The sequence below is a fragment of the Gouania willdenowi genome, chromosome 1 (assembly GCF_900634775.1).
Source record: "Gouania willdenowi chromosome 1, fGouWil2.1, whole genome shotgun sequence".
NCBI lineage: Eukaryota > Metazoa > Chordata > Actinopteri > Blenniiformes > Gobiesocidae > Gouania > Gouania willdenowi.
Window position 1 is genome coordinate 9,231,850 of NC_041044.1, and position 26,996 is coordinate 9,258,845.

General features: G+C 38.5%; 1 protein-coding gene across 3 annotated transcripts; it reads right to left on the reverse strand.

Moving 5' to 3' along the window:
* Positions 1-418: 418 nt before the first annotated feature.
* On the reverse strand, positions 419-26,996 carry abcc10 (ATP-binding cassette, sub-family C (CFTR/MRP), member 10). Of its 3 annotated transcripts, none has more exons than XM_028444833.1 (22): positions 26,911-26,965; positions 24,377-24,593; positions 20,310-21,681; positions 20,011-20,238; positions 19,630-19,786; positions 18,553-18,686; positions 16,933-17,012; positions 16,465-16,636; positions 15,725-15,823; positions 14,432-14,621; positions 14,200-14,277; positions 13,091-13,270; positions 10,725-10,863; positions 10,279-10,471; positions 8,993-9,336; positions 7,504-7,673; positions 7,253-7,413; positions 4,710-4,963; positions 4,447-4,592; positions 2,485-2,582; positions 1,557-1,669; positions 419-1,236 (listed from the first exon to the last, which is right to left on the reverse strand). In XM_028444833.1, the coding sequence occupies exons 2-22, from the start codon at positions 24,550-24,552 to the stop codon at positions 1,101-1,103; spliced, it is 4,620 nt and encodes a 1,539-aa protein (XP_028300634.1). In that variant the 5' UTR covers positions 24,553-24,593; positions 26,911-26,965; the 3' UTR covers positions 419-1,100. The 3 variants fall into 3 exon arrangements, with proteins under 3 accessions (XP_028300634.1, XP_028300626.1, XP_028300643.1); XM_028444825.1 differs by having other exon boundaries at positions 420-1,236; positions 26,947-26,996; XM_028444842.1 differs by lacking the exons at positions 419-1,236; positions 1,557-1,669 and adding an exon at positions 1,703-1,985 and having other exon boundaries at positions 26,947-26,996.

Genomic DNA, 26,996 nt, shown 5'->3' on the forward strand with positions numbered 1-26,996 from the left:
TTAAGCTAATTTAATATTTTAGTGAATCACATGCCCATTTTTTGCTGAATACACACTATGTGGATGTACAGTATAATGCCCCATTTCACCAGAGTTGAAATTTCAGCCTAAAATGTTGAAGATAAATATTAAAATTGTACAATATGTAATGTAACGATTTTCAAACTGAATTTTGAAATCCTTAAACAGCCAAAATAAACCCAGATAATTATGACAAAAACTAAATTGTTAAGCCTGTCTAACCTAGTCCACTTCTAAATCTGCCTCAAAAGCCATTTCTACTCTTCTAGTCTTCTCTTTAATATAGGGGTGTCCCAATACAACTCTTTCACTTCTGATACAATACCAACATTGCAACTTTGCATATTGGCCCATACCAATATTGATCCAACATCTTCATGAATCACATATACTTTTATTACTTAACTCATAGTGTGGGATGCTAGAAAAGGCTTGATCAAGTTATTTTACTCAAACACAGAACAAGAAATGAGGAAAAACTGTAATGTTTAAAGAGCAGTTATTGTTGCATTCCACCAGAGCAAAGCCATCTATTTAGGGAAGAATTCATTTTTATTAAAACATAAAAAAAATAACAAGTCCTTCCAAAAGTAAATGTGGAATTTTAAAGTTTTGTGCTCAAACCTTTGTGAAGCACCATATTGACATAGTGAACAGTGACATTTGAAGAAGATGCAAGGCTTTGGTCTGGTTTTTTTTTTTGCCCCAGTAGGATTCATGAATGGATGTAAAGCTTTTCACTAAGTGTATGCATCATTCTGTCCATCATGTCCAAACACTGTCAACACCTGTACTGGACCACAATATAATCGATTGTTAGGTATGAAGTTGTGTCCCTACGTACTATTGATAAAAGCAAGGTTTTAAAACATGAATATTCTCACCCACAACAGTAACCATTGAACCCTTCACACAAAATACAAAAGTGATTCAGTCAGCAGATATCCGAGTTACGCACAATCGCAAAATGCAGTGTGCTCGTATTCTGTTTCTGACTTCCATTCATACAGTATGAACGTTGTTGCCGGATGGAAACCTGATTCTTTTCCTGGATTAAAGCAAAGCTTACTTCAGTGTGTTCACTCTCCTCCATCACCAACCAGTGTGTTAAAGATGGAGTCAATGTTTCGTAGAAGAGCAGCTGGTGTATCAAACTCCACCACCTTCCCAGCATGCATCACCACAACCCGGTCACAGTCCATGATGGTGTTGATCCTGGTTTGGTAGACAAAAAAAATATTATTTTTTTTCTACATTTCTTCATAAAAATACAGTCTGAGCATTCAATAAGGTTTGGCTTCTCATTTTAATTTACATATCTGTGTATCATTAAGTTACTCCAACTTCCAGCTTTTGTTTCATTTTTATTGTTCCAAGTATTAATTTTGTTTCCTGTCATTGGTAATATTGCTTGATAATTAAAAAAAAACATGTTTCAATCAGTAAATAAAATAAAAAAACTTTCAACGTCTCCATTAGACAACAGCTGAGCATTGTGAGTCTGCTTCTGTTATATATAAGTGATTGTGTGTCACCTGTGAGCAATAGTCAGTACAGTCTTGTCCTGAAACATCTCTCTGATGGTTTGTTGGAGCAGTTTGTCGGTCTTGTGATCCACACTCGCTGTCGCCTCATCAATGCAAAGAATCTGCATTAGGAGAAACTTTTCACTTATTTGGAGGCAACAATCTGATCACTTTCTTCTTTATATTTACTGATATACAGTATATGTCAAGGTCTCTTATTGAAAGTGTGACATATTTATATGGTATCTGGAAACTAAACAGAAAAACTAAATCAATCTTGCTGAAATGAGATTCTGCTGAATGAATAGATGATTATGTAAGAGTACCCTGAGTTGTTGTTGTTAATGTTGTGTTGCTTGTCGTTGTTGTGATTTTAGGTTTGTGACCAATCACAAAAGTTTTGGGGAACGCCCTTATCACAGCACGTCTTCTTCAAAACTGGTTAGGGAGTGTCCCATAATTAGTGAAGCCAGACAACTTGTCCAACTGCCTTAATGATGATCTTAATACAGAGCAGCACATAAAAGATGCCAAGCCAGGCAGCGCAAAGAAATGGAACAAGATGTCCTTTGTAACAGGTTAGTTTACACTCAAACAAAGATGGTTGGTTTTCCATATTAGTATAAATGTATACAGACAGAGTCAGTGTCTAAAATAAAAATCAGTACACTTTATTCAACTTCAGTTTGTGACAGATGGAGACTCATAAACATGTTCCAAAACCATAGCACACATCCATCCGTTCAATGGAGGCTCTGATGCTGGAATACAGATTGAAACACAAAGGATTCTTTTGAAGTTTAAATGTTATTGTTATTCTTCTGCTCACTCTAACTGCAGAAACTGTTTGAAGCCCCGTGGAGGACTGTTGACTTCCTCCCTGAAAGTGAAAATGACTACCACAGACTGCTCAGAGGTCATCAGCGTGAGCACTCACCTTGGCCTGTGTCAGTAGAGCTCTGGCCAGACAGAGCAGCTGCCTCTGGCCTGAAGAGAAAAACTTGCCTCTCTCTCCCACGTCAGCATCCAGACCACCTGCAGTCAGTCACACACAAAAAGCATCTGAGGGTCTGAAAACACACTCCACAGCTCACTTCTAGGAATCACACACCACCAAAAAAATGTATTTGAATTAAAAAGAATGTATTTGGTAAAGCAAGCATCAGAACAATGCAAATTTGATCATACTGGTCGGAGACAAAAAAACTGATTGCCAAAAGGAGGCCTTCGTCTGTAAAAAATGAATAATGTTAATGTTGTTTCTTTAAAACAGCTTTAATCATCTGATGCCTGATCAGAAAGTAACATTTTATTGTCTTTCCTCAGTGAGCATGTGTGAATTGTAGCCCTAGTTCCCTGTTATTAGCAGAGGGTGAACACTGACTTATGCTGGTTCCTAAGCTTTAAGGTTTATGTTAGCATCTCCTCAAACCACAGGAAATAACCTGACTCTGATGCAAACCTCTTTATTTGGGACATTTCTCTAAACATTTCTTGATAATCCCAGTAGAGATCAGCAGTTTGTGAAGTAGTCAGATCACCATTTTATATAACATTTCACTTAATTAGAATAAAATATACTTTATTGTCATATATGTACAGCTACATACACAAATTGTGTTCTCTGCATTTAACCCATCCCTGAGGAGCAGTTAGGGTTAAGGAACTTGCTCAACATCTCACAGTAATGGCCAAGGTGAGATTCGAACTGGTGACCCTACGATTACACGTACCCTCCCCTAACCACTAGGGCAGTGTTTCTCAAATTGGGGTACATGTACCCCTAGGGGTACGTGATGGCACTACAGGGGTACTTGAGAAAGAGAGAGAGAGGGGAAAATTAACAAATGAAGTGTCAGTCTTGGTCCCACATCCAGCGTGATATGACCAGAAATGATGAAAATTATAGAAATAAGTCTATTCAGGAGCCACTAAATCAGTGTTTTTCAAATTTGGGGTCGGGACCTCATGTGGTGTTGCTTGGAGTTTAAATGGGGTCACCTGAAATTTCTGAAAAATTAAAATACATTTTTATAACAATTATTCTTTTTTTTTCGATTCAAAACACAATCTTAAACAACTGTATTTCTATACTTTCACTTTTTGAATATAGTTCAACTAAAATTCAGATAAAATAACACATAAATTTTATATATATATATATATATATATATATCAATAGAGAGAGAGAGAGAGAGAGAGAGAGAGAGAGAGAGAGAGAGAGAGAGAGAGAGAGAGAGAGCTCGAACAGGATCAAAAACTAATTCTAGAAAAAAAGTCTGGAGGGTCGCCAGAAATTCCTGATATCAAAATGGGGTCATAATCCAAAAAAAGTTGGAAACCACTGCACTAAGTAGTGTCTCTTTCCACTTATTTACAAAATGAGATTCTTTAAAATGTGCGTTATCAAATGTTGTAGTGGGACAAAAGGGGTACTTGGATTCAGAAATACAAAAAAGGGGTACTTGAGCCAAAAAAGTTTGAGAACCACTGCACTAGGCTATCAATGCCCTAAATTATTGATTACCTTTATATATATATATATAGGCAGTCCCAATGAGACAATGAGGTCTGATCTCCTTGTTTGTTCGCATTCTAATCCATGACATGAATTTCAGCGTGTCATCCTGACTATACAGTATGTGCATGGATACAGTGAGAAGCAACCATGTGATTGGTTGTTTGGCTTTTTGCATGAACAGGCAGTGAACCAGCACCATTATGTGGCAGGTTACTGTACATTTGTTTATTGCTTTAAACCAGAGGTTGAAAAATGTATACAGTTAGTAGTTATTTAAATAAATACATAAATCAAAGCAAAATAACCATAACTGTATTTTATGTGTTTTGTGATTCCCTTGCCTAACATCCTGAGCAGTCTGGAACATCTTCTTCTCACCTATCCTGCTGACCACCGAGCTGAGGTGACACTGTTCCACTACATCCAGCAGCTGAGGCTCTGGGTAACGCCCGCAGGGGTCCAGATTCTCCCTCACACTCCCACTGAACAGAAACGGGTCCTGAGGAATAACAGCCAACCTGGATCTGCAGAGGGCAGCATCAGACACAGCAGCTCACTTAATCCATCCTTTGATATTTTATTGAAGTTATGAAAACATATGGATTTGTCTCTATTCACTCACTTCACTCTCATCAACCTACCTCAGCTGAGCCAGGCCCACAGAGCTGATGTCCACATGGTCCAGGAGAATCTGACCCTGGTTCAGCTCCACCAAACCAAACAGGGCTAAGATCATAGTGGACTTTCCAGATCCCGTCCGTCCAACAATGCCTATTTTCTCTTCTGGTTGAATCATAAGCCTCACTCCATCCAGAGCATTGGGAAGACCATCTCTGTATGCCAGAACAACATCTCGAAACTCCACCATGCCCTGGTCGGGCCATGCATCGGGCAGCTGAAATGGTACATGATCCATAGATGTAATGTGGTAAATGTATAAAGCCAATCAAATCACATTCAAAATGCATATTTAACAATACATTACTTTATATTTGAATGCTTTGCAAAAGCTCAAATAAATGTATGTCTTATATTTTGATTTTGCACTATTATCTTATGTTAGTATTTATTTTAATTCTTACTTTCTGCTCTTATATTGTGTTGCTGCAAATGTGAATTTCCCCTCTGGTGATCAATAATGGTGTATTCTATTCTATTTTATTATTTTCTATTCTATGTTTTGTATACCAAGAGAAGCTTCACTTCTACACTCTCTACAGCTACATTAAAGGGATCCTCCACTGTTTTTACAAATGTGGTCTAAAACCTTTGAAATGTAGGACTCCTCCCACCCAAAAAGACTTCCATCCTCAGGGTTTGTGTGCCTTCAACAGTCCGTGATTACTCACTAACTTCAGCCACCAGAGCATCAGCTGCACACTGTTTAAGGGAGAGTAAAGGTCCCTGAGGAGAGCTTTACTTCTCTGCTTCATTGTCTACTACGAAACCGCAGAGTTGGAACAGTCGCCCCCTCCGGTTATATTTAAAAAAAAATATTTTTAACCTCTTTTGGTCAACCAAGGAGGTTTACATCATCTTTAACATTTCCTAATTATTTAGAGCAACCAAAAGCAGCACAAATTGCCATTTTGATTGAAAAAGCTGCTAAATTAAAGGAAAAGCAGGCTGAAAGCTTCACTCTAATAGAAAACAATGGGATGTTTCCAGGCAAATGGGGCCATGTGAGATTATCAATCATGTAATTTCAAGATGGTGAAACACAGGCTCTAAAATGGTAAAGTAGTCCCATTATTAAAAGTGAATAAAATGAATATGGTGTAAAATAATGTGTTTTGTTAGGCAAATATGAATTATCTAATAAGTAAAGTACATTACAAAGGTTTTAGGCCACATTTGTAAAAACAGTAGAGGATCACTTTAAGAATAATTGTAAGAGCAAGTGCAGTGTTTCGAAAACATCCCTTTAGCAAATAATGAAATCTTAGAAGACCTGAAGAGGTACTGAAGTAGCAAATTCACTTTTCTACACTTAATGTCATCCAGACAAAACACTTCCAATTAAAAAGGTTAATGCAGCAATGCTGAAGCCGTACACAGATGATAAACGATTACAAAGAAACAGACGAGCATGAGATGATCATCAAGTGGACTCGCTCGCCACCAAAACCCTGAACATACTTTTAATGGAGGACTAACAGCTGTATAGCTGAACACCTCACACAATCACTGTTATTCATTTAAAAGGCTCACAGTCACTCCCCAAAGGATTTTTATTTTTAAAGTAATTTTTTCGACCTGCAATCTCACTCCACCCTACTTAGGAACGCTCCTAACACCACAGCAGTGATTTTCAGAAAAATCATCAGGTGTGCTCCATTTATACTTAAATAACTGTGTGTTCTTTATTAAACAGGCAATTAGGTAGAAGTGGAGAGCTGTCTAAAGATGTGCTAATTGCAGTTTTAAAGCAGAACAAAGTGTTATTACCTGTAGTGTCAGCAGGAAAAAGTACCGGTGTGTGCCAGCCTTACACTGTACATCTCTTTATTAGCAAATACTAGGGATAGGATACTTTTATAGTTGATTTTTCCCCTTAATAAATTAAAAACAATACACCATTTACAAACTAAAGTAGTCATTAATGCAGGTTATCTTTAGGTAGGACAAAAAGCAATAATCTAAATAAAGCTCGCATTTTCCTCCATTTTTAAACGTTGCCAAATCCTTTCTTCTTTAATCAGGAGCTTCAGTAACATGGATTACCACATGGAACCTTTCACAATAAAAAGATAAAAATAAAGGCCTGATAAGCTTTATTTCTAAATTTAGCATTAAATCCTACCATTAAAAACAATGAGACCGTGGAAATGATATAGCAAATAATCAGATTTAAGCCATATGGTCGACTTCTAAACCTAAATTTTATTCAGGCAAAACAGCACAAACAGCTACTTCTTTGGAAGAAAAGGCTAAAAATCGTAAAGTTGAAACATAGTTAAGAACACTATACAAAACATATACAAAACAAGTCCCATTTGACAATAAAGAAAATTCCCTAGACACAGACATTAGGATAAGGACTGGGCTCTATTATGTGCTCTAAAATGCAGGACAATACAGTAAATTTATTCATAAATATTTTCTCAGAGAAATGTCACATAAAGAAGTTACGAGGACCACAATGATGATGTGTTATAACACAGGTGATGAAGGGAGGTCTAACCTGTGTGTTGTGATGTTGTGGCTCAGTGGGCAGCCCTGTGGAGTACTCCTCGGTCCGCTCTACACTCACCAGCTGCATCTCAGTCTGAGTGAAGCTGAATATGAGGCCCGACAGCAGCGATGTGATGGACAGAGCGTAGGACAGGGACAAACCCACCAGACCTGACAGTCGCACACACAAAAGTTACTCATCATCAGCTATAGGATATATTTTTCTATTTGTTTCTATTTGTTGGTAAGCTGTTGCCTCACCTGGATCAACAGAATTAAACTGATGCTCAACAACTGCTATCACCCCGAGGCCCGTAACCACGACAACTCCAATCAGCTGCAGGCGGATATCAAGCCACTGCATGGCAGCATTGCTGAGAAACAAGCAGCGTTGGTTTTTGTCCAGACGTTTGGCAATCTCCTCTTCAAATCTGAAACGGTGAGTCTTTAAGTCAGTGTGGAATGACTGACTATGACAGCTTCATAAGTGCTAGGGTCATAACAATGAAGCCCAATCTTTTTAGGCACCTAAATGGACTTGTTATTGTAAAAACAGGGCAATTTTTTAAAATAGATGACAAAAAACTGTATATGATGCGGTGAAAACACATGTCAATCCAAGGCCTGAGGGCCAAATCCAGCCAGCCAGACAAACTATTTGGCACACAAGAATATTTAGTTTAAAGTGGAAGTACACTCTAAAACCTACATATATGATTAGGTATGAATTAATGTAGTTTATTGATCCAAGTCCCATTCTTCACATTTTAGTCTAAGTATTTAAATTTAGTGTTTTTAGTTGTAAAATGTCAGAGTGACTGCCCTCTATGGGTTTAACGCCGCTATTGCAATTGAATTTTGCTATTAGCTGAGATTAGAGCAGTGATGTATTTTTGAATCAGTGACATCACTAACCGTCAATGTTGGTCCCGCCCCTCCTATAAAAGATGGAAGGAGGGATTGGTCTCCTCTCACAAACCTCAGTGAGCATTGACTGACAGCTCCATGGAGAACTGTGCAGTGATGAGGGGGTGGGGTTGCTGTGACTGGGCATGTCTTACAGGGTTCCCACACTTTTTTCCACAATGATTTTTCAAAACTTATTTTTAAATATTTTACCAAATTTCCATGACTTAGTTCTGAAGCGCTAAGAACTTTTTTTGCGTGTGCATTTCCTGGTTTTTAGCGTATGCCAGCTAAAGTGATCTTACCTACCACAGTTTTATGAATGAGGCGGAGAGTGAATTTGCGTGAATTTATGAGGTCTTGTGATCCCCGCTAAATTATGCTGCCGGTATGCATCACTTTTACTTTGACATAAAACTTAACATCTTTGAGGTTGAATATATTTTCAACATTAAAATATAGGCTATATTTCCAAAACAATTAAAAAAATTCCATGACTTTTCAAGACTGGAAAACAGGTTTTTCAAATTCCATAACTTCTCCAGGAATTTCATAGCCGTGGGGACCCTGGTCACCTCTAGGAGCAATGCCCACAATCAAGACATTTCTCAAATTTCCCCCTAGTGGCAGGTCAGCAAAAACCTGGGGGTGTACTTCCACTTTAAAGTGAAAATTAGAAGGAAATCCAGGTCATTAAATAAATCACCATATAGATGAGTTTAAGGTATCTATAGAACGTGTGTGTGAGCTCTATGCCTCAATGCTCTATGTCTCAAACACATGTTTAGACTCAAGTACCAATGGAAAAACAATGCAAAACAAGCTGATCTTAATTGTGTCTGACCTGGCAGAGCTGCGGCTCGCCCGAATAATTCCCAGACCGGTGAGTGTCTCAGAGAAGTGTGAGTAGACGGGCGACAGGGTAAGGCTGCACAGGCGTTTCAGCTCCCGGGACGTGTGTCTGTAGAAGTGCTGTGTGCGGTAGTAGAGCAGAACCAGTGGAAGCAGAGGCAGTAGCACCCAAGGCAGACCGTAGCTTATCACTACCAGCATTCCCAGCAGCCCAAAGATGTTGGCCAACAGAATGTTCAGGATGAAGGGAAGGCTGTCATCAATGCTGTACAGGTCCGAGGAGAACCTGTTGAGTATGCGGCCCAGAGGGGTGGTATCGAAAAATGTCACTGTGGCCTGGAGCAGAACGAAGAACAACATAATTAATCTCTCTGATGAAGAAATATAGGAAAAGATGTGTTGAAATCTACTGACTCATAATCATCATGTTTTATTGTTTTGATTGCATTTTAGCTGCTAAGAGGATAAGGTGAGCAGCTTGAGCTTTGAGATGTCTACAGCTGAGAGAGTGGTGTGGAGATGACAACTCCCATCCAGGTTGCAGGTAGGGGAATGGTCTCTAGATATAGAGGTTAGCTGCGAAAAACCAAAATAAGCAGCGCGAACAAAATCACGGGATTCCCCTTTGGTAAGGAAGTGCGACCTGTTTTAGCCACCCATGCAGGGCTAAGCGAAGACATCGGGAAGCAGGATGTTGGATTGGTAGATGGAGCAATGAACAAGTTTTCTGTGAATTTGGTTCACTCTACTTGTGGTGAGGCGAGTCATTTCAACACTGTTGGATATCTCGGCAAAGCACAACCACCCCCAAACAGGGTACTGCGCACACTTGTATGGAGTAGCAACCGCAAGTGCTTATCCAGCTACTGAAAGCTAACACGACTCAAAAAATGGCTGGAGAATTCATTTTGCTGAGGCAATCCCACGGAAAGGGATCACAAGGGCAGCTGAAGAAATCCTACATCGACCAACTGACTGATGATAAGGGACGTAGGGCTGATGAACTGGCTACCATTATGAGTGACAGGGATGGATGGATAGAAAGGGTCATCAAAAGCCGAGCTAGCTCGACCTGGTAAGGTAAGGTAAGGTAAAGCCGAGAGAAGATACAGATGGGTTTCCTATCCACCTTTCTGAAGATAGAAGTTGGCATCGTCTCAACCAAAAGTTCATCTCTAACCTTCAGCAGCTGCAACCCTACATTATTAATGTCTGCTCTGCTAAATGCAGCTTTGAAAATGCAGCTTTGACTGCTGTAGCACACTTAAGATGACATACCTTCATGATTCGATCCAGAAGTCTGTTGTGGATGGAGGAGGCAGCACAGACGACTCCGTAGGCAAAGAGAAACGCTCGCAGGGCAGTGAAGACAGTGTTGGCTGCTGCAATGGATCCATAGACCGTCAGGTAGAATTTAACATCCGAGTTGATCTCCGGGGAAAGAAACGTCTGCACTGACGGCATTGGAAATCTGAACAGAAAAGACATTGAACATATTTGAGTTGGCTCCATGTGTAAAGCAAAATAGAAAATCCTTTCTTACTGATTCATAGAACACAATATAGTAACTTCAGGAGATTAGCTAAATCTTTTTTTCTTTATAAATAGTATTAAATGTAATACACTGATGTTAAAAAAAGATTTTTCTCAAGATACTTTTTAACACTATTACAGTACATTTCTGACCAACAAAAGGTACAAAAATGTGGTGATGACTGAGTTACATTAGACCACCAGGGGAGAAAAGCAGCAGGTGAGGAGAGCCCAAAGCTGCTGTGGAGGAACAATCCATTGTGGAGGAGCCGTTGTGTTGCAGTTCTGAGACCCAGTGGGACAGCCACCAGTCCGATACATTCTTCGACACTGAAAAGCACAGAAACAGCCAGACAATCAGACATGGATTTCTACTGTGTTCAATTGCAAATGAAAATAAACTTGCAGTAACTTAACATTGGATGTCATCTAAGAATAGGCATACTAACACTGAGAGTTAAGCTAACAATTTAGAAAGACTTTTGGAGCTGTCCGTTTGTTTATATATTTTATATTAGGTTGTCCACAAGAGGACAGAAGGAAACTTAATGTAGCTTTACAACATCTAACAGTGGTGGACGGGAGGTTTTCACAGAAAATGGTCAGAAGGTGGATCCAGTGCATTAGAATTCAACTGTTAGTATTTGAAAACTGCAAGTCAAAAGAAGTTAAAAGTGAACACTCAAACAAACCAATAAGTTTTTATAACTTCTGACTAGACTTCATCACTTTCAGAGTTGTTTAGGTGCTCTAAAGTTGGTGGGAAAAAAATGGGAAAAGCAAAAAGCACATGAATTACTTGCAAACACAGGCTACTAAATAGGTAGACTAAACCGTTCTAGGAGAAGTTACAGTAGGAGGACATGAAAGAATCACATTAGATGCATACCTATGCCAAGTTGACGTTCCACCAGATCAAATGTGCTCCAATAGATTTATTATGCCATTGACCTCCATGTCATGTTAATGAAACCAGTTTGAGCTGATATGAGCTTTCTATCAGGGAGAGTTATTATGTTGGAGACATTAAAGAAGCAGAGGTAGATATATCTTATTATGACATGACACGTCATTAGCATGAATAAGGTGTCATAAAGGTGTTCATTAATTAAAACTGAATACAAATGTATTTGGGTATCAAGTAGTACTGTTGATTGATCCTGATGAAACCCAGCTATTACAATTGTTTTTTGGTTTTGGCTAAGAACAAGATCATGTAACGTTTTGGGGTCATCTTGCTTCACAAACAAGCACTGTTAGCTCCGCCCATTTTTAAAAAACTAGCACCTGTGGGATCTATAATCTGTGGGAGTAGGTTGGCTTGAGAGAAGAGTAGAGAGGTATATTGAGTAATGAGTAGCTAGTTAACAAAGTATAGATTGGTCATTGGAGATTTTAGAGTACAGACTGGGAGTGTCTTAACTGCTCCTGGAGCCCTGCCCATAAACAAGGCATTTTTGTGAATTTCCCTCCTAGTGGCAGGTCAAGGGAAAGCAGCAGTTTAGTAAAAGTGCGTTCACACAGAACGCGACCGCAGCGCTGGAGTAGCTTCCATCTCCCCTGGTGTGTCGCTTGCACATAGCGGTGCTTTTTGGTCACTCTGTGTGTGTGAGCCGGTGACAGGGAAGAGAAAAAAAGAGAGAGGGTTGATCACTTTTTTTCCCTTCTTGCTCCGCTTTTATGGTTTAAATGATCAACTTACGGGGATATTAAAGGATGAGTTCACTCAGAATGTGTTATGATCAGCAGTTACTGTGGTTTTCAAGAAGTTAACCGCTTTAATTTTGCCCGATAAATTGAGGAAGCCCTCCACTGCAGCCGTCTGTACTGGAGCAGGAGGGAGCAAGAGGGGCTGCAGCCTCCACTCTACAGACAGTGAAGGACGGGGGGTTTGTCGCTTTAAGTCGCTTAAAAAGTTCAGTTTTCAACTCAAATTACACAAGTCACATCGCTTTAGGGGAGATAACTTGAGATCGTGTCATTTACATTGATTTTAATGTAATCGAATTGCTTCAGTCACTTCAGTCGTGTTCGGTGTGAAAGCACCTTTACTCTTTAAGTAACTCCTAACCCTAACTCTACCAAACCCAACTAGGTCCCTCCACTTAATCCAAAAAATGCCAAAATGGCTCCAAAGGTCTTACAATTTAGCAAATGACGCTTAATGACAGCCTTAATGATACTTTATTCATGCTAATGACAGATAATGAGAGTGTAATGTCAGCCTTGTATATAAAAATTAAAATAAAGAGTGACCGTCACTTTTTAGGTTGGAACAGGCTACATTACTCTGAGTTATCATTGAGTGGTCTTATGTGTTTCAGCTCATCACACATTGATTATCTTAATACATTTTAAATCTAACTGCCAAGAATGTGAGACAACTAAAATGTCATACTATAAAATTAGGTTTGTAAAATGTTTTTTTGTTATTATTATTATTGGTGACAGGGTTAAATGTGAATGCACACACAGTGTAAGACCAATTTGAGTACTGATGATGGAGCTCCTGCTGATAGCATAAGTCATACTGAGGATAGAAGCACTCGTTCCAAACCTTGCATGAGGAGCAGCGAGATTAGGATGGAGGCGGCCAAAAATCCACCCACAGCCGTCCAGTAGGTCTGGTAGACCCTCCATGCCAGCCCGCCCACCTGCTTCTGCTCCGCTCCTGACTGCTCTGGGTCATCATTAAGGCTGAGATCAGGCTGGGGATGCTCCTCTTGCTCCACACCATCTGTTGACCATCAGTGAGAAATAAAATATAAGAAACATTTACAGTCCACGGTCAGGACTCCAGTGCAGAGCTGTGAGTTTAGTTTAGTTTAATTAGATCTCAAATGGCTTGAAAAAAGCAGGTCAAAACATAATACCCTATAAATAACAAGTCTAAAGGTTAATCTTTGTTCACATGATGCATTCTAATCAGGATTATTACTGAACTTTGGCAAAAGGTCACAAACCACATAAAAACACATTTTTCTCATGCTCTTATGTTTTTTTTCTTACACTAAAGGCAACTTGTGATTTGAATGAAACCTTGGTGTGATCCTGTTTTAGCCTGTGGGACATATACTTGTATTTGCACTGAGGCAAATACACTCTCACTTAATTCATATGACCTTGTATTTCTAATTCTCCAACCATTAAGGCAGTTTACTTATAACTAGTGGGAAAGAGGACAGAAACAAACCAAAAGTTATTGTTATTATAAGCTTTTTTCATCACAAACGGATAACAGTTCATAGTTAATGTTTGCTAAGTAGTACCTTTGTGTAAAATGAAATGAGACTTTCAACATAAAGACAAATCATTGGAATCTACACGCTTGCTCTCCCTTACATCTCTAAAAGTGTTTTGGCTGTGCTTCAAGAACATATCACCTTCACCGTGTGTGTGTGTGTGTGTGTCTATATATATAGGTATATATATTTGCTTACTGGCAATACCCAATGTTTGGACGAACTTAGAATGAAGACTTATCAGTTTCCTGCCTCCCCTACCTGGAATGATTTACAAACTGTAATTTCTATGAAGTCCTGTCAGTGGCTGGAGCATTACCCAGAAAACACACCCTGATCTGCACCAGCACAAGTCATTATTCACATAAACACCAAAAAGGTTTTACCGATTTCCCACTAATTGCAAACACTAAAATGAACTCACTGCTTTCACTGCTGTTGTGGTCATTCTTGTGTTTTTTCGGCACATCTTCAAGCATAGAAAGGATTGCAGCTGGAGTGCCTGAAAAAAAGATGAACAAATACCTTCTTAGGACACAGAGAGTTCAAATCAAGGCTTTTTTGGGAATCTATCTGATCAGGGAAGTAGAGTAATTTCCTTCTGAAATCTTTGAAATAGTCAATGGCCTAAAACTTGCTCCTTTTCATGTGTTCACCTGCTTTAATAATTGTTCCGTCATCAATCAGGACCACCAAATCAGCTTTGTCTGCAAACTCAATGCGATGTGTGCAGAGGATTCTGGTCTTTTTTTTGAGGAGTCCCATAATACATTTCGTCATCAGGTGTTCAGCCACGTCTGGGTCAACTGCGGCCAGCGGGTCGTCCAGGAGGTAGATGTCTTTGTCCTTGTGTTGTGAGATACACAGAAACATAAAGATAAAAAAACATAATACACATGGTCCTTATTGGACCACTTTAGGTCCTTCAACACTGTAAACAAAACCTTCTTAAACTACAATTGCACCCTGATTGAAGCCTTTTATTGACAAGTACATTTGTCTAGTTTAAACTTAACTTGGCTTTTTTGTAACTGGAATTTATTTGCTTCCTGTAAAAACTAAAGATTGTTTATTTGACAGATGCCATGCAAAACAAAAATTGTCAAGCCAGAGTTAGCTATGAAGCAAATTTTTATCTGTGGTCCATGAAAAAGAATTGAAAATCCTCCTTTTAGCACTTAAAGCTCTTAATAATCAAGCTCTAGTGTATTTTGAAAACCTGTCAATGCCATATTTCCACAGCAGAACACTTCAATCCGTGTATGCTGGCTTACTTAAGGTTAATTTAATGTTTAAAAAGTAGAATAGAAGACAAAACGTTCAGCTAACAAACCCCTTCGGTAGAAATAACTCTTAGTTATAGCACAGCAGGCCAGAGATCTGTCTACTTTTAAGACTTACCTATTAGATAAAGTAATTTCAGCAAGGTAATTTTTGTCTTCTTTTTGAATAATATTTCATTTATTCAGACAACTGTTTTCAGGAAGTTTACTTTGAGTAACAACTTGTAAGAACACATCAAAGCAATGAGCAAACACCTCTGAGGAAAACTAGAATTCAGCAACCGACACATACTAGGAGATCAATGAAAACCTCCTGAAAACGGACTGAATAAATGAGACCATAACATATTATTGTATGTAATTATTAATTATTATTGTATATATAATTTCCCTAACGGAGTCTTCCCAAGGGATTAATAAAGTATATCTATTCTAATCTAATTGACACAGTGAGTTAGAGCTGAATCAAGGAATCCAGAGCTTTTTCATATTTCATATTATTATTATATATTTTTTTACATATTTTAGGTTTAGCCTGCTGGAGGTTTCTTCCGGTTAAAAGGAGTTTTTCCTGTGCCTATACTAGCATGAGTACCATTAATTTGCTGTGCTGTATTTATTGATGTAAAATAAAATTGAAATGTCCCGACAGTGTAGAGGACTGACCATATAAACTGCTCTGGCCAGCGCCAGCCGAGCCTTCTGTCCTCCGCTCAGGGTAACACCATTCTCACCCACTTCAGTTTTGTCACCTTTTATCAAAACCTAAAGACACACAACCAAAGTAACAGAAATTAATCACCCAAAATGGTAAATAAAGTCAGTCAGGACTAATCCAAACTGGCAGAAATGTCCGTAATCACCCACTCATATTAAAAACAGAAACAAACAGAGCTGTAAACTCACATTCTGAGCCAAAAACCAACACGTTGGAGGTGGGAGGAAAGGTCAGGTGAGAGACCTGAGCAGCTGCAATGTGGACCACTCTCATGTGGCAAAATAGATCTTGCACAAGGATGCTTTTACGACATGGTACTACCAGCTATTACTGCCCGCTGGCACAGAATATACTATGATGCAGTTGGGGGGTGCTGTAGTGTCTTTGAACTGAAACCTTTAAATCTTAACACAAATAAAAATCATGAACTGTCAAAAAGGCGACTTCAACAAAAACAAAGGATAGAGGACTTGAGGTGGTTGCAATAAGAGTATCTGATATTTCAACATATGCTGGCAGTAGTTGGCATGAGGTGATAGGTGGCGCTCACGACTTTAAAATTGGATTAACAAGTGCCTTATTTCTATCAATCCGTTTACCTAAGCTTTAACTAATTATTAATCTATTAACTTGTGACCCCAGCAAAAACACACAAACAGGTCAAAAGTGGAGATAAGAGACACCGTACATTGAGGTCATCAGTGAGCGCACAGGCATCAATCACAGCGTTGTAGAACCCTGCATTGTAGTCTTTGCCAAACAGGATGTTGTCCCGCACTGATGCATGCTGGATCCAAGGCTCCTGAGAGGCCAGACCAAAGCCAGCGTCCCTGTCTCCCACGTACAGCACTCCACTCAGTCTGCAACAGATGGGTGTGAGTAAAACTCTGCAGGGGCTTTGACATTATGTGCAACAGTGGGTCCTAAACTTTTTCTGTAATGCAACCATTCAGGGGAAAAACTGTCTAGCAGCACCATATGAATTGTTATACAGGTAGAATCCTTCAAGCACATTAGCTGCTTTCTGAGTGGCATATAGGATTGTCCTGCTCGTGCCTTAAAACAAATTGTGAATTCAAATTCTCTCTACAGTTTCCTCTCCTTTTTTAAAATGTACAGAGGAGGGTCTAATTAGTTTCACAAAGCCAAAAAATACCTGTTGAGTTCTCCTGTGAGAGCAGCCAGTAAGGAACTCTTTCCACAGCCTACTTTTCCCACCACGACAACCAGAGAGCGCTGCATCAAACATAAAAACACAGTCATGCCTGTATTATTTTCCTATCTCTAATTCAAGTCACTTTAAACCAGGGGTTCTCAACTGGTCTCACCCAGGAACCCACATTTTGCCAGAGTCATTAAATTGCAACCCTTTTTTTTTTTTTTTAAAGAATTCAGCCAACCAAATTTAGTTTTTCCAAAATAGCTGTTGAAAACACACGTCATTAAAAAAAAAACATAAATCTATATATTTTCGTTTGCAACATGCATTTCACAGCATGCCTGTCAAAAGAAAAGTTTCTTTCAAAAAAAGACAAGTCCAACATGAGAGACATTAAGTATTTATTTATTTTTCACCAGCTGTCCGTGACCCACCAGTTGAGAATCGCTGCTTTGAACCCTGCTTCTCAATTCTTTGCTTAGTGTTTTTTAAGGTAACCTAGAAAAGTTTCTCTAAACAGCCACATGGGGTTCTCTGAGGATCCAGAACCATTGTTTAAAGCCCATGACTATCATAAAAGACATGGTGCAAAGAAATGACTTCCACTCCAGTAGAATAAACATTCACAAGCTTTAGCTTTATATCATATACTGTATAAACTTTAATATTAGTCCGACAGACTGTAGGAATCACTTGCCAGTGTTAATAACCCAGGGCACTAAAAGTGCTAAACTGCTGCCAATCAGCTGACACAACAAATAAATATTTAAATAGAACAGAATATAGATAGTCTTTATTGTCATTGATCACAGGTGAACAATGAAATTATGACAGACTACTCTCTCCACAGTGCTGTCATGAAAAAAATATATAAATCTACCTACCTCATTAAGCCCAAACCATTATTTGAGAAATCCACACAATCATGTCATAATTAATTTTCTGAACTAAATTAATACTCCTTCATTGTTTTGGTTGATATTATTAATGAAAATAGTATAATCAATTCATGTTTAGATGACTACGAAGTAGCTATCTAGTATTACAATTGCCTGATTTTTCTTTTCATGAAAAAGTACACATGGCAGCTATATTTTCCTGTAAGAAATCCTTAGCCCCTAATCTATCACACTTATTTAATTATTTGGTGTCTTGAACTAAATCCATACCAGTAGTCAAGAATGAATATGACTAATGTGAATGATGACCACAGATGTAACTTTTTTTCTGAATCCAAGTACCTCCTTTGTCTGACTACAACATTTTGCTCACAATACTGTGAAAAAAAACTATAAATCATAACGATGAAATAAAAAAAAATGTAATTTTTGTAAATTAGTGGGATGAAACTGTATTTATTGAAGAGATTTATTTCTATAGTTTTTATCACTCACCTGGTGTGTGACCAAGACTGGGCCTTGGAATGTCAGTTCATGCTCTAATCAAGTTAATTTCCATCATCATTATTATGATAATAATTTAAAAAAATATAAACATTATAAAACCTTATATTATGTATGCTTTCATTTGTTAATTTCTCGTTCTCTCTCAAGTACCCCCTGTAGTGCCATCGCTAACCCCCGATTGAGAAACACTGATGTAACTCATAACTTGTACCTTTGTTACATGGAGGTTGAGATTATGCAGCAGCAGACTTCGTCCCTCTTGGGTCTGGTTGTGACTGTTGGGAGATTCCCAGGAAAAAGTCCCCTGACTCAACAGGATGCATGTCTGACTGTCCTCAGGACGTACTGTGGACCAAAATCAACACGTTTAAGTACATTTTCACCAATAAATGCAAAATGTAGTGTCTGCAATCCCATCCTGTGTGCAGTTTGTGCCATTTGACATTATCTGTTTGAGGCAAGTCAGCCCAACTTTTCTATGGCTGGCTGTTGGCAGGTCTTGAGCATTTTCTATGTTTCCGTTGACCGTTTCTTTGTTTCCACCCGCACCTGTTGCATTATTCGGTTATGGGTTGGAATGCTAAGCTTTATGGCTGCAACAATTGCTTGAGGTCCTCGAATACCTTGTTTAAAGCAAAATGACCACTGAAAGCTTCCTTTATTTAAAAAAATATCAATTTTTTGTTTTTGTTTTTTTTTTTCTAAAATTAGCGGTATACCGGTACACCTGCATTTGTCTCTTGAAATCACACAAAGTGGAATCTTTTTGTGACAAATATGCATGTTTTATTTTTTACTTCAGTAATACGTATGTAATAAGTATATTTTTTTCTTAAAAAGGAAATACATTTTCTGGCATTATTAAGTTTCTTTTGCATATTTGAAATCTAACTTTAATCAAGCATATGTATTTTGATTACTTGATACATTGATGGAATAATCACTAGAATACTCAATTACCAAAATATTGGATTGCTACAGCCCCACTTAGCTTAGTCATTTGAATAACTTCTGTAAATCAAATCTTGATGATCCAATATAAAGTTGTTTTTTAAAGCAGTGAGTTTGCTTTTTTTTTTGTGAAGTCAACTTTTTATCCTTTACAGAGTAGTTCTGATGCCTAAATTTTCACTAAAATTAAGTTGCACTGTTGTTAAAAGATTATGACTAAAATTAAATCAACATGTGCAGTCAAAACTTACAGTGAAAAGCAACCTTCTGCCACGTCAAACTGGAATGTGCCTAAATGTATTGTGTCTAAATGTATTACGAATGAAAAAATGCATACTGAAAGCATAGTGAGCCTGCAGGTTCTGGTTTTTCAGTTTAAGGAAGCGCTGGATTCTTTCCAGAGACACTTTGGCCTCCAGGATGCCGTTCAACACCCAAGGGAAAGCATTGAGTGGGATGATCAGCATTCCCACTAGTGCCAATGTGGTAAAGACCTGCACAGAAAGAAGAACTTTTTAACCCTTGGGTCTTACAAAAGCCTGATAATTTGAATAAAAAATTAACAATTTTTCTGTGTAGAGTTTGTACTGTTTGAAAAACTGTTTTAAAAAGAAATTTATTGTTCTAATAGGATATAATACAGATGGCATTACATCAATAAATACAAAAAGGCAAAAAGAGATAAAAATAAAAGCAAACCTTAGTTAAAAGATCATACCTTGGCCGCAGTTAGCTGGTTACCGAGAAGCACGTAGGTGACAAAAGTGAGAATGGAGATGAGCACAGGCAGGGCGGCCCAAGTGTACACACACAAGGCATCCAGGTATTTGATGGCCCTCAGGTGGGACAATTCCTCTCTGCGACAGGTAGCCACCTTCTGGCTAAAGTGGGACTCCCAGGTGTACAGTTTGATGACTCGAATGCCAAAAATAATCTCTGTCATTAACTGGAGGATAAAGATTTCAGAAACTAAAACGACAAAGATCTTGTACAGCAGAGAATACACAATGGTCTAACCTTGACTCGGCTGTCCTTGCACCGCAGCATGTGCTTGTTGTTTTCCAAGATGCGGGATGCCAAGAACTTATTGAAAGGCACCAAAACAAGAGCCACGCCCAGTCCTCCCAGGAAAGCCACACCCACTTGTAGATACAGTAGGTAGAGGGTTATGGCAAACTGGAATGGCAAGCTCCACAGTTCATGAAAACTATTGAAAAAGTTGACCACGCGGTCCGTGTCTGTGCTCATTAAGTTCACAACTTCCCCCAAAGTAAAGACCGATAGGCTGCAGCCGCTGACTCGCAGGGCTTTTCTGTAGATGACTGAAATGAGTGCAGCACGTGTGGACAGCGCCACCTTCGAGACCTCAAAAACGAAGACGTTTCGAAAAAGGGAGCACACAAGAGTGGAGGCAAACAGTCCCAGGACACACCAGACCCCCCAGCTGACTGGGGCTCCTGGTTTCCCCATGTAGTTCACCAAGCTGTTGAGGAGCAGGGGGCCAGCAAAGCTCAACATGTTCACAGTTACCTTCAGCAGACCCAGCATGCAGTACCACAGTCCAAAGGCTTTGCGCAGCACCCTCAGCAGGCTTACATCTTCATCTAACTCTAGAGGTTCCTCCTGGTAGTGGGAGCTCCAGGTGCCAGTCAGCAGATTTCTGCTGACCGGCTGGGGCCACTGATCTTGTGGCTGGGCGACTGCCATCCCTGGCCTGCATGCCTCCAAGCACTGCTGGAAGTGTCTGCATACCACACGGGTCCTGAGTTTCTGGGGCAGATGATAGACATCCTCCGGTTTGTCCAGCTCTCCTCGCTGTCCCAGTCTGAGGAGCGGAGTAAGCCACAAGTAGAACAAACGAGACACAAAACCACTGCCATCCTCTGCAACCATATCTCCTGTTGCCAATGGTGTGCTATCTGGGAGAAGTGGTGAACCATCCAAACCATTAACATACAATGTGTAACCTGCATCACCAACACAGGGAAAAGTGAAAGCAAGCAGGTATGCCAGAAGAACAAGAATTTGACCTGAGGCTAGAACAAGCCGTGCTAGTTTCAGAGGCTCGGCCAGGGTTAGATAGTCCTGGTTATCACAGTAAAGCATCAAGGTGATGATGAGGTTGGGGACCAACAGGAGAACCAAGAGTGGGAGTAGTGGAGGACCTCTGGTTCTCCTATACACAGTCCTCTGCAGAACACTAATGGTACTGAGGTGGACCAGCCAGGCCACGATGGCACAACCATCAGCCAAAATGTCCAGGTACATGTCCTTCTGCTGAAGGATGCCCACTAAAGTGATATCTGCAGTGTAAAGGCAGGCAGCCAGCACAGTGGACACCAGCCTGATGGTCCAACCACAAGGAGGCGATGTCTGGAGGAGGCTGCTCCTGGACAGAAACAACAGCCATCAATAATCTGAACACATTCTGTTGAGACTAATGAAAAATGACAAACATTTCAAATTCACATTCTGTTTTATTTAAAGGGGACATAATATGAAAAATCCACTTTTACAGTGTTTTTGAACATATATAATAACATATATAAATCCATCAAGTCGTTTGTTTGTGTCTGTGTAACAGTCTTACAACACAGATAAAAGTGCTCGGTTTGTGACATCACAAGCTAAACTCCACTGGTGACAGGGGAGAGAGAGGGCTGATCACTTCTCCAGCCGTACGTTTACAGCACTTATCATAGTGCCGCTTTTACAGTTTAAATGATCAATTTACAGAGTTACTAAAGGATGAGTTCACCCAGGATGTAGGCTTATTCAAGAAGTTTACTGCTTTAACTTTGCTCCGGTAAGATGAGGAGAACTCTCAAACAGCTGGATTATACAGGGTATTAAACCTCTTCTGTTGCTTGATTCATGTTATGTTTTGACCAAACCCCAGCACAGATATGTCATTTAAACCACAGGCAATTGTTTTAAAAGGTGAAAAATTGGTATATGTACCCTTTAAATTCTCTGAAAGTAGTTTATTTATCAAAATGTCTGATTTATCTTCTGAAAGTAAGGAACATGAAGAATTTCATACTGACTTCAGACTTTTCTTAAAGATGGAGAAAACACGTCCAATGTTGTAATTCTTGGTGCACAAATTCAGCAATACTGCAAAGATAGCATTACGCAACTTCTGCACATCTAATGTATATTGTGAATGTCCTATTTCACTACAATCGCAAAGGTGTTCAACTGGATAAAGATCAGGTGACACTGGGGGCTATTGGAGTACAGTGAACTTGTGTCGATGACCCAGTTTAAATAGTTTGAGCTTTATGACATGAGCAGGATTATGCTGGAAGTAGCATCAGGAAATGGACGCTGTGATCGTAAAAGGATGGACAGACATGGTCAGCAACAATAATCAGGTAGGCTGTGGTGTTAAACTGTGATTCAAGTGATACTCAGGGGGCTAAAATTTACCAAACAAGTCTGGCAACTCCATTCCAAAATCTACACCAACCTTAGGTGTTGAGCAAAGGAATATAATTCCATGCTTTTGTTATTCCTCCACATTCAGTTGATATGAATATGGTCAATACACCAATTTTTTCTCATTTTTAATGAATCTGGTCTTAAAGACTTTAAATGTCAAAATTAGAAAAAGGACTAATAATGTTCTAAATAAAGTGTAATAATTAGTTTGAGACAGTTGTGATATGTCAATCTTCTATGTTCTGTAATGTGCATGCGCAAGTGGTAAACTGAGGCATGATTTAGTTTTTAATTATGTGAGTCAAACTGATCCAAAAAATTATTAAATGTTTTTACTTGTTCTTCAAAACCCTTTGGTTTTTTTGTTACACTACAAAGTAGAGCTGGGCAATATATCGAGATTCAAGATATAGTACATCGTAGGGATGTAACGATTAATCGTAAGGCAGTTAAAAATCGATTCATAGGTATAACGATTCACATCGATACTGTGAAAATTAAATCGCAGTACTTTTTTTAACCAGCAGAGGGCGCTAACCAGAAGTGTTGGCGGCGAGTGAAATCTGCTAATACTTTCTTTCTGGCCGCCTTCTACTCTTAAATATATTCATAAATGATTCCTTACCCCTTTAGCACCGAAATAATATCTGTAATATTACGTGAATATCTGTAAAAGTCACGTTTTTCTAGTAGCTCTGTCTGCTAGCATAGCATCTCTTCTTCACTGCAAAATATCTACATCCCAACCGACCACTGGGTTACCAGCGCCCTCTGCTGGTTCAAACAAATATCTTTATAATATATAAGAAAAAGAACTATTATTCAGTTTTGTATTGTTTACTATAGAACCAGAATTTAAATAAGCTTCTTCTTCATTTGTATTATTCTTTTATTTATTTCATTCAAGATTTATTTTTAGTTAAATTGCATTGTTTTGAATAGTTTATCAAGAGATTCTTTTAACAATAAAAAATAGTATAGTATTTTCACCAAAAAAAAAAGAAGGAATATTTTTCAGTCATTTATATACAGTCCCATTTTGTAAAATAAATCGTGAACCCAGTATCGTGAATCGAATCGTATCGGGAGTTGAGTGAATCGTTACATCCCTAGTACTTGTTTTGTATTTTGAAATATAAAAAATTACAATATCACCTAAAGTATATCGATATATATATATATATATATATATATATATATATATTTTTTTTTTTTTTTTTTTAAAGCTTATTTTGTTTTAAAACACTTGTTTTGGGAGTCGCTGCTTTAACTACTTCTCAGAACAGCATTAAAAGCTCAGTTAGATGGATTTCTGAATGCGTCCTAATGCAGATCTTCCCCTAAACTAGCCACACTACAGAGCTCCATTACACATGCTGTCCCTTATAGGAGAAAAAGACAAAAGTGACACATTTTCTGCAACTGTTTGTTAATAAATGTGCCTGTGTGGCAATTTGCATCAGCAAATTTAACCCTGAATTGTCTTTCTGGTCAGACTTTATTTTAATTAAAATCATCGAGATTTATATCGTATATCACAATTTTGACAAAAAATATCGAGATACGAGTTTTGGTCCATATCGCCCAGCTCTAATACAAAGTAAAAAGCAGAGTTACCATACTGCATCTGCCAGGCCTACCTTGGCAAGCCCAAATAGCAGGCAGTAAAAACAGCCATGCAGGCATGAGGTAGGGCTCCCAAGACAAGCTGGTTGAGACACGGGCTGATATTTCCATCTTTCCACAGAGGCAGAGGGTTGTCCTCGTCTGTTTGACAGAGGCTGCTAAGCAGCTCCGCTGGGCTAAAGTCCCTCATACCTCCTCCTGAGTGGGTGCGTTCATCTTAGAGAGCCGAGTCTGTGGGGCAAATATATGAACATCATTGTTGGAAAAGAGTTATAATTTTAATCAGAAAAGGAAAAAAATGCTTTTTCAGGGAGACAACACTACAGTTGGGCTGAACTAAAACTTGTAGATGAAACACTCAGAGGAAAACCTTTTTTTAATCACAAAATTGATCAAATGTTTTTTTTTAAAGTCTGTTAGAAGAAAGCAAAAAGGGTATTACGGTATTTATCAAGCATTCAGTCTTATTTCTACAGCAGTATGTATCCATCATTTGGATGCCAAGACAACAAAAGCAAAAAGCCTCCAGGTTCAAAGGAAACCAAAGTTGACTAAGTCATGTGCAAACAAGGTCAGGAAGAATAAAGCTACAGTATCTCAAACTGCTGAAGAAGCTTTAGCTGCTTCTGAATGAAAGACTGATAAACCAAATGCCATTTAAGACGCCTCATTTGACCAAAGACCACGTCAACATTGCAAATTGTTAAAGCTATGTGACAATGTGAGGTGATGACTTATCTTCCAAATACAAAAAAAATGTACATTTTGAAGAAGAAAAATAGAAATCAACAACTGCATGATATATCGTGCAACAAAATCTTGCGATATCAAAGCGTCAAAAGATGTATCATTGAGGGTACGAGTGCTATTGCGAGAGGGAAAAGTCAGATTGAAAAAATCCACATGATCTACAACACACCGGGTGGTTTTGGTTTGTTTTTATTTTTTATATTACTATTGAGTTGAAAAGGCCATACCCAGAGCATACCTGTCAAGTTTCGGATTTCAAAATATGGGAAATTTTCTGGCACCCACTACGAGCCGTCCCACCTGCTCAACCAAGCTCTAGTATCCCTTATATTTTAAGACAAGTGTACAAGAAATCCAAAATACTCACTTACTAACCACTTACTAAATACAATTATGTGATTAGAATCTGGTAGGTCGACCTTTATTAACATTGAAATGCTGTGAACATTCCTACTAGGGCTGGGCAATATGGACCAAAACTCATCTCTCAATATATTTTCTCAAAATGGTGATATACGATATAAATCTAGATAATTTTATCAAATAAAGTCTGACCAAAAAATCGATTCTAGGTTAAATTTGCTGATGCTAAATGCCACACAGGGACATTTATTAACAAACAGCTGATCAATATGTGCACTCAGAAATCCATCTAACTGAGCTTTACATGTTGTTCTGAGAAGTAAAAGCAACGACTCCTAAAACCAATATCTTCTTTCATATGCTATATGAAATATTATAGTTTTCTATATCCCCAAAGTAGAAAACTTGATACATTTTCAATCTCGATATATTGCCAAGCTCTAATACGGGATATTTACGGGAAAATACTAATACGGAAAGAGGGGTAAAATACAGGAGTTTCCCAACTAAAACGGGATACTTGACAGGTATGACCCAGAGTCAGTATGTAAGTATGTCCAGAATTAAAAACAAATAAAAGCATGGGCATTTTTCCAACAGCATTTTTTTTTTATTGTTTGGTCATTGTGAGACCCTATCGTGTCATGAACTCTTTGTATCGTCCCACCACTACAATGTACAAATAACTAATGAAATCTCGATCATACTTTATCCCACACATTAATGTAGTGTTCATAAATTCTGTTTGGTCCACATTTTTAGAGATTTACAGAAAAGACTAAATATTTCACAGAAATCTTTGAGGGGCCATTAAAAAATCTACATCTGTGGATTAAATGAATGAATAAACAAATAATTAAAAGCAATCCAGTGATGCTTTACCTTACAATTTAAAGGAAGGAATGATGTGCTACATTGATCTTAGTGGCAGATACCACTGCACACTATCAGAGCTTACAATCCATTGTCCCGGACCTATTTAGACAGTAATATTAAGGCTGACTGATGTAAATCTGCAACAACAACCAATGCAATCCTATGTGCTCTTTATACATGTTGGATAAAATTTAAGGTATAGAACCACCTACAAGCCATAGTCAACTGTATTGGTAAAACACACTCAAAAACACATTTTCAGCGAGAACTTTTGCTTTAAAACATAAACCAACAAAGTAATATAAAGATAATGGTATCATTGAGACAATGTCTACATTTACAATCGTAAAGCTATATCTAATATTTATATTTAAACCCTCAGAACACTCGCTAAGCATTAAAAACTACTGCTAACGAGAACTAATATTAGGAATTCTGACAAAACGTCAACAAACCAAGCTAGCAGTTTCTCTCGGCAAACTGTGCCAAAGTGAGTATCTTTAGACACCGAAAAACTTTAAGCAAATGCAACAGAAAGTAAATTTACACAGACACTTACATACCATACACCAATTTGGTTAGAATGAAGTCTTACCGGTTGACAGAACTCAGGCATATCTCATTTTCGTCGACTTCTGATGACGT

Coding starts and splice junctions, on each gene's coding strand:
- abcc10 (XM_028444833.1), bottom strand. CDS start 24,552: ATGAGGGACTTTAGCCCAGCGGAGCTGCTTAGCAGCCTCTGTCAAACA. Junction 15,824..16,464: donor CGCTCACTGATGACCTCAAT/GTACGGTGTCTC, acceptor GTGTGTCTTTAG/GTTTTGATAAAAGGTGACAA. Junction 7,674..8,992: donor GCGAGCCGCAGCTCTGCCAG/GTCAGACACAAT, acceptor TCACCGTTTCAG/ATTTGAAGAGGAGATTGCCA.